The sequence below is a fragment of the Chrysochloris asiatica genome, unplaced genomic scaffold, assembly GCF_000296735.1.
Source record: "Chrysochloris asiatica unplaced genomic scaffold, ChrAsi1.0 scaffold00321, whole genome shotgun sequence".
Lineage (NCBI taxonomy): Eukaryota > Metazoa > Chordata > Mammalia > Afrosoricida > Chrysochloridae > Chrysochloris > Chrysochloris asiatica.
In genome coordinates, this window is record NW_006408839.1 from 850,317 (window position 1) to 858,779 (window position 8,463).

General features: G+C 52.7%; 1 protein-coding gene across 1 annotated transcript; it reads right to left on the reverse strand.

Annotated features, from left to right (window-relative positions):
- Positions 1 to 1,888: 1,888 nt before the first annotated feature.
- On the reverse strand, positions 1,889 to 8,463 carry LOC102810572 (chromosome unknown open reading frame, human C5orf49). Its single transcript, XM_006875345.1, has 3 exons — positions 8,266 to 8,463; positions 5,139 to 5,255; positions 1,889 to 2,068 (listed from the first exon to the last, which is right to left on the reverse strand). Exons 1-3 carry the CDS (start codon positions 8,461 to 8,463, stop codon positions 1,889 to 1,891), a joined length of 495 nt encoding a protein of 164 aa, XP_006875407.1.

Consider the following 8,463-nt stretch of genomic DNA (forward strand, 5'->3'; position numbering starts at 1 on the left):
GTTTCGTTCTGCTGTGCATAAGGTCGCTATGGATCGGTACCGAGTCGATGGCACCTAACAACATCAATAAATCATTATGGAAGCAGTAAGTCTCACCTTTCTCCTTGAACTGATGACCATGTGCTTAGCAACCCAATACTTAACCCACAGAGCCACCAGATTATTGCTGCTGTTTTTAGGTGCCATCACGTTGGTACCAACTCATAGTGACCTTATGCACAACAGAACGAAACACTGCCCGATCCTGGGCCTACCTCACCATTGTTGCCATGCATCAGCCCATTGATGCTGCCACTTGGCCAGTCCATTTAGGAAGTATTAATTAATAAATAATTAAGCCAAAACCCAAATCTACTACCATCGACTTAATTCCGATTCAGAGCAACTTGTCATCGTTGTGAAGTGCCATCAAGTCGATTTCAACCCATAGCAACCCTGTATAGGGTTTCCCAAGAGCAGCTGATGAACTTGAACCGCTGCCTTTGTGGTTCAAAGCAACTTTGCAGTCCAGCACACTAACCCCATTGCCACACCAGGACTCATTGTTTAAGTGCCATAGAATTGATTTCAACCCATAGTGACCCTGTATAGGGTTTCCTAGGAGCAGCTGATTCGCTTGAAACACCGACCTTTACAGTTGAAATGGCTTCACAGTCTGGTGCATTAACCCACAGTGCCACACCAGGACTCCTCCAGGACTCTTTGTGATTAAGTGCCCTCCAGTTGTTTCTGACCCATAATGACCCTGTATAGGGTTTCCAAGGAGCAGGTGGTGAGCTTGAACCACAGACCTTGCAGTTCAAACAGCTTTGCAGTCTGGCGCATTAACCCACAGCACCACACCGGGACTCCCCAGGACTCAGAGCAGTCAAGAATCAAATGACGAATTGCATTAGGCAAACCTGCGGGATAAAGCATCTTTAAAGATGTCAATTTGAAGACTAAGGTGCGCCTGAACCCAGTCATGGTCTTTTCAACAACCTCATAGACATGTGAAAGCTGGAGAGTAAGTAAAGAAGACCATAGAAGAATTGATGCACGTGAGTTACGGTGTTGGAGGAGAATATTAAGAGTACCAAGGACTGCCAAGTGAACAAGCCAACCTGTGTTGGAAGAAGTGTAGCCGGAGTGCTCCTTAGAAGCCAAGATGGCCAGACTTCGTCTCTCATACTTTGGACTTATTATCAGGAAAGGCCAGTGGCGGAGAAGGATACCATGTTTGGTAAAGTTGAGGGTTGGAGAAGAGGAAGAACCCCAGAGGGATGAATTGGCCTGGTGGCAGCAGCAATGATTGTGAGGTTGGTGCGGGACCATCAGTGTTTCGTTCTGTTTTGCATAGGGTCGGTACTGACTCGATGGCACCTAACAACAACAACAACAACATAGTGACCCTATACAGGGTTTCCAAGATTGTAAACAGTCTTTTCTTTCTCCCACAGAGCAGCTGGTTGGTTTGAACTGCCGATCCGCAGTTAGCAGTCCAGTGCTTATCCTATGGTCTCCTTTGAGGAGGGAGGGAGGAAGGCCCCCCATCCCTACCAGGGCTGCTTCCCGCCCCCATGCTGGTCCTTGAAGCTCTGGCCTCTGGAGGAGAAGCACCGAGGTTGAGAGGGCAGGGTGAGGGAGAGGCGGCGTGACCCCCAGACAGTCACAGGGAATGTGGGGTCCAGGAAGGCATGTTTCTCTTTATTACGTGTTCCCAGTGAATCCATTTCCAGCAGCATGTCATCCAGACAGCTTCAGAGTAACCAGGCCCCTGGCCGTGCCACCTAGAGGCGGAGGACCAGGTCCCTAACGAGACAACTGGTGGGGCAGTCACCCTGCAGAGGTCTCCCCTGAAAGCCTCACTTGAGGCAGGTCCCCCACAGGCTGTTGGAAGCTTGCGGCTTCAGGCTGGAGAGATGTGCCCAAAGCCAGGAGCCTTGAGGCTACTGATGTCGTTCTTGCGGTAGAAGTCAGCCTTCACGAGGTTGGCACGCCCATGGTCCCGGTTTAGCGGCTCCACTGGCAGGTGGATACGTTTCCCATAAATGGAGGAGGTCAGCACCCCGACCGGCCGCTCCCGCTCCTGTGGGGTCACACAGCACATATCAAAAACAGGGTTCACACATCATACAGGGCACACACAACTCATACGTCATATAGGCACACACGACACACACGTCCTACAGGACACACACGGCTCACACGTCCTAAAGGGCACACAGCACACACGTCCCACAGGGCACACAGCACACACATCCTACAGAGCACACACAACTCACACGTCATATAGTCACACATGGCACACACATCATACATAGCACACTGCACATATGTCATGCAGGGCACACACAGCACACACGTCATACAGAGCACACAGCACACATCATACAGGCCACATGGCACACATATCGTACAGGGCACACAGCTCACACATCACACAGGGCACACTCATCGTACAGCGCACACACAGCTCACACGTCATATAGGCACACACAGCACATGTCCTACAGGGCACACACAGCACACACATCATACAAGGCACACACATTATCCATGTCATATACCACACACATCATGCAGCACACAACACACACAGGGCTCACACACTACACACCTCACACACAGCACATATCATACAGAGTACAAACAACACACACATGGGTACACATACCACACACCATACATGCCATACACCTACACCACACACATCATACACACAGCACGCACATGATGCATGCACAACACGTGGCACAGAAGGCACCATGCAATGCACCACACATGACACATTTCCTATACATGACACACACCACACAGGGCACACAGCAACCGTGGCTCAGCCCACCCTGCTGCTGGGAGTCTGGGCTTCATGTGCCCAGAGCCCAACAGGTAAGACACATGGGCGCTTGCTCACCTGAGCAGACTCCCCCGGCCACTGCTGTCTCCTCTCCATGAAAACCAAAGTCTCTGCTATGGGGCCGATCCCAGTTCCTAGCTACCCTGTCAGACAGTAGGACTGCCCGGTCAGGGTTGCGAAGGCTGTACATCTTTACGGGAGCAGATGGCCCCAGGTTTTCTCCCACAGAACAGCCAAACGCTTAACCCACGGTGCCACCAGGGCTCCTCCCTAAATGCTGCACCCGGCCATCTACTCCGACTCAGGGTGGCCCCGTGTGTGTCAGAGCAGAAGTGGGCTCCACAGGGTTTGTGGTGGCTGAGTCTTTGGAAGTACGTTACGCGGCCTTTTCTCCGAGGTGCCTCTCGGTACGCTTGAATTTCCACCATCCTCTCAGGTAGTGGCCAGTGCAGTCTCCCTTGGCCCTAACCTGGGCACTGCCTCTGCCCAGAGCCCTCCACCACCCTTAAGCCATTGGAAGGACAGACAGAAGTTGCATGATGGTTTCAGGTTTGAGACCCTGGCGTCCCAGCCACGGCTCCTTCTGTCTAAACCTTTCTCCTCCCTGCCTTCCCAGTCTTCCCCCAAACTCCCAGTGCACGTTCCAGATCCCAGGCTTTTGCTTGGCCTGTTAGCTCCTTATGCATGTGCCTACTGGCTGTCTCCTGAAGCCCCCTTCTCACCCTGGGCCCACCCACCCAGCCTGCTATAGAAGGATCCCTGCCCATCCTCCATCCCCTGACAGGCCTTTGTTTTGCTGTGTGACAAGGACCCAGCCTGGAATGAGTTCATGATGAAGTTGCCTTTAATGGTTAGGTCTCTTCCTGGGAATGGAAGTTCTAGAACCAGGAACATCTATCTTATTCCCTTTATGTCTTTCCCAGCACTGCATGGTTGGTTGGCTGGTTGGTTATGTACTGTGGAGTCGGTTCCGACTCATAGAGACCCTGCACAGGGTTTCCGAGGCTGTAAATCTTTACGGGAGCAGAAAGCCTCATCTTTCTCCCGTGGAACAGCTGGTAGTTTTGAACCGCTGACCTTGCGGTTTGCAGCCCGATTCATAACCACTACGCTACCAGAGCTCCTTTGGTGCTACATAGAGGTGCCCGAAATGTCATTGTTGTTGAATAAATGGATATAAAATCAAAACCCACCAACATCTAGCGATTCTGGCTCATGGCAACCCTATAGTACAGGGGAGAATTGTCCCTTAGGGTTTCCAAACTGTCATCTTTACAAGGGTTACTCTCGCTTCTTTCTCCTGAGGAGCGGCTGGTGGGTTTGAACTGCCGACCTTTCAGTTCACAGCCCAATGCATAAATGAATATGGTGTTGTTGTCGCTAAGTGCCGTCTGGTCAGTTATGACTCACAGGGTTTCCTAGGAACTGCTGGTGAGTTTGAACCATCCACCTTGTGGTTCAAATAGACCTATCAGTCTAGTGCATTATCCCACAGTGCAACACCAGGACCCCTAAGAGGAGATGTTGTTGTAGTTGTTAGGTGCCATCGAGTCGATACCGACTCATAGCGACCTTATACACAGCAAAACGAAACACTGCCTGATCCTGGGCCAATCTCATTATCATTGCCACGCTTGAGCCCATTGATGCTGCCACTTTGCCAATCCATCTCGCTGGGGGTCTTCCTCTTTTTCTCTGACCTTCCACCCTGCCAAACATGAGGTAAGTAATGTTTTTTAAAAAGGAGCCCTGGTTTAGCAATGGGTAAGGCGTGGCAGCTAACCCAAAGGTTGTCAGTTCAAACCCACCCAGCGGCTCTACAGGAGATAAGATCTGCTATACTGCTGTAAAATGACCTCCTAGAAAACCATGTGGGGCAGGTGCACTCTGTCACATGGTGTCCACGAGCCAAAACCAACAGGGCTCAAATGCCAGTTGCGTTCAATCGATTCAGCCTCCTGGGAAACCCATGTGTGCCGAGTAACACTGCGCTCATTGTGTTTCCATGGCGGCGTGGCCCGTGAGAAGATCTCCGAGCTCTCTCCGGGTGGATCAGAGCTGCCAACCTTCCATCTAGTCCCTTACCCCTTAATGTCGGTCCTATGAATACTTCCGGATTTGCTCTCACAAGCTAACATTCTGTGCAAGAAAACGGAATCATGAGCAGATATGTGAGTCCCCCCACAGAGCTCCATGTGGTTCTGAGCACAGTCAGACATGGGTGAGCCACTGGGATCCAGGATGCAGGCTGAAGCTGATCCTAGCGTGGCCTCACATTTCCACCCCGTCCCTCTCTCACCTCGTCGTTCACATGCAGGCCCAGGCTCCTGGCATGCTCCCGGTCATCTCTGTGCGAGATCTGATTGTAGTCAAGGCTCCTTTTGAACACACAGTCATAGAGGGAGACGATGCCCGTCTGGGAATAAACAGGGGTGGAAGATGCAGAGTCTGAGGACTGTCTGAGTATTGGTCACACACAGTGACCCAGAGCTGACAGGGATGGGGTGGGGTGGGGGTGCGCTCTGTGGAACTTGTGTTTCTTTTCCCCATCTCTCATTAAGGCAGCTGTGTGGAGTCATATCCAACTCACGGAGGCCCCGTGTGGGTCAGAGGACTGGGCTCCAGAGAGTTTACAGAGGCTGTTTTTATTTTTTCAGTTACTGACTGGGTGAAAGGTTTCAGAGCAAGTGAGTTTTCTAGCCAATGATTTGGATCCTCCTGGTTTTACAAGGCTAGTTGCAGGTCCTCCTTTGATATATTGTTCCTATCCCACTGCCTTCCTGAATTCCCCATGTCCCTTTGTCTGCCTCCTCCTGACCTCTGACCTTTGATTTGGGGCACATGCTGCCCTTTTGGTCTCATATGGTTAATTTTTTGGAAGTAGATCACCAGGCGTTTCTTGTGAGGTGTCTCTGAGTGGACTCGAACCTCTAGCCTTTTATTTTGCACCTGAACTTGTTACACTATTTGCAACCCCCAGAAACTCCATATAGTCCATGTAAATGAATGCATGACAGACATATATCTATGAAAATATACATATATAAACAAGGTGGTGGTTATGTGCCGTGGAGTCAGTTCCGACTCATAGTGCCCCTGTACAGGGTTTCCAAGGCTGTAAATCTTTACGGGAGCAGAAAGCCTCATCTTTCTCCCACGGAACAGCTGGTAGTTTCCAACTGCTGACCTTGAGGTTCGCAGCTCAATTCGTAACCACTACACTACCAGAGCTCCTTATATATAAACACATGCACACCGCAGCTCTGATGTGTTAGGGAACTGTCCCCGGAAGAGGGCTATCATCTGTTAATACGTCTAGTTTTCATCCCAGCCTTCTTCAAGCTGCATTGTTCAATAATCTAGTCAAAGGAGAGGTTTTCGTGCTAGTTTATCTTTCATTTACCTTCATTGGGTAAGCCACAGGCCACTCCCAATGCCAGAAAGCCTAACAGCAGGGAACCCCGAATGGATAGCTAATCACAGTGTGTGGGGTCTCCGATGGCCAGCCTCAGTCCCACCCTGCACCCTCACAGCATGGGACACACCAGGTGTCTGCCCCCAGGCCCACCCCTTCTGAATAGATCCTATGAATGAGGCCTTGTTTGGGAGAAGAGGGATTTTCTTTTATCAGTTGGGTGAAATAAGTATATGCTGGCGAGAGTCCCAGTCCTAACTCCTCTGAGTGGTGTCTTATAAGAAAAGGGTGATACATGGGGGGTGGGGCGGGGGGTGCTATGCTGGTCCTAACTCCTTCTGAGTGGTGTCTTACAAGAAGGGTTGGTACATAGGGGGTTCCAGTCCTAACGCTGGTTACCCACACTGCCCCTCTTTTCAGAGGCATTATTTTCTGTAGTTACCGACTGGGTGCTATTGATGGTGCGTGTAAGGAGGGAGGCAAAGGTGCATTGTGGGAATATCCTTTCTTCTCACCCCATCCCTCAGATCTACTCCTGGGCCTCTCAATCCCACAGGGTGGCTAACGGGCAGATCTGGTCCAGTTATCTCCGCGGGGTTGATCCAGCCAGTGCTTACGTGTACAAATAATGACCAGGTACAAACACACAGAAGATGTTTGGACGCAAGGACTGTGCAAAGGAACACACTCAGCAAGACGAGTGATGCCCAAACTAGAGCCCACCCATCCACCTCCCTTTGCGGCTGGCCACAGCCACCCCCTAGGTTGGAAGGTGGACACTGGGTCCCCATGCTGCTGACCCACAGTAGAGGGGGCCAGGCTCCCACTTCCTCTTCCTGACTGTGCACCCTGCTGATTGGGGTTGGGGGTCCAAACACCCGTCTCCTCCAATCCCTCCTACTCTTCTAGGTGTCCTCTCTGGGTCCCAGCATTGCGCTGCATAGCTCCTCCCCAGATGAATGTCCCCGGAGTTCTGACCCACTGTACAACACCCTCACAACGTGTAAGAGCCTGCCACCTCCCGACGTCCAGGGCTCTAACCCTCCACCCCCCCCCTGGGGGGCGTCTCATTGCTGTCCAGGTATGTGGATTTGGGGGTCCAGACATGTAGGCTCTCCCCCTCCTTCTCTGTTCAGCATCTGACCTCATCTCCTGAGTCACATAGAGAGGGTAAACAGGGCCCGGATAATTTCTAATAGCTAAACCCAATTTCAAGATGAATACATGTGGCAGCAACTGCCTCCCCGTTTCCCCCCTCCTGCGCCCCTCTTGTCAGGCTGCCTCAGTCAGGTCCCTTTCATATTTGTAGCACCTCGGGATGTCATTCCAAACCTCTTCTTGTGCTGGGGGTGAGGGGTACTATCCTTCTGTGCCCCCTCCTGCACCCCTGTGTCCACCTTGCCTGAGGAAGGACTTTGGGTTAATGGATACTGCTTGGTGGCACTTCCTTCATGTGAGCCCTGGGCATGTCCCACACCTACCATACCTTCCACAGGCCTCTGGTCACCTCTGTTCCTGCATCCCCCCTGAACCCCAGGCTCCAGCGTTGCCCTGATCCCTGTGGGGGAACACTGCCACTTTGGGGCCAGTCCCCTTCGATCACCCCACTGTGCTGCCTGTAGATGTAGCTGTGCTTCTTGGGGTCCAGGGGCCCACTACCTCTCCCTGCCCCCTCCAGCTTGCCCTGGGAGCATTGGTAGCTGTCCACTTTGGGGTCCAGGGGTCCGTTGCCCCTCTCCTCCCCACCCCCCACTATCTTACCCGGGGCACATTGGTAGCTCTCCTCTTTGGGGTCCAGGGACCTGTTCCCCGCTCCCTGTCCCCTCCAGCTTGCCCTGGGAGCATTGGCAGCTCCCCTCTTTGGAGTCCAGGGGCCTGTTCCCCCCTCCTTGCCCCCTGCAGCTTGCCCTGGGAGCATTGGTAGCTGTCCTTGGGGTCTGGAGGCTCCTCCTCCCTCTCCTCCCCACAGCTCTCCTCTCTGGGGTCCAGGAGACCTCTCCCCGCCACCCACCTTGCTCTGGCGGTAGTAGTAGCTGTGTTCCTTGGGGTCCAGGCGGCGCGGAGGGATGTAGCTGAAGGCAGACAGCGCCGTTATGGGCGATGGCCGCTGCTGACCCCGCAGCTTGGCGGCCGTGATCTCCTCCTCGTCGTCCTCATCCCCCTGCTCTTGCCATGAGCCCGCCGCACTCTGCGCCTCTGCCGAGGCCAT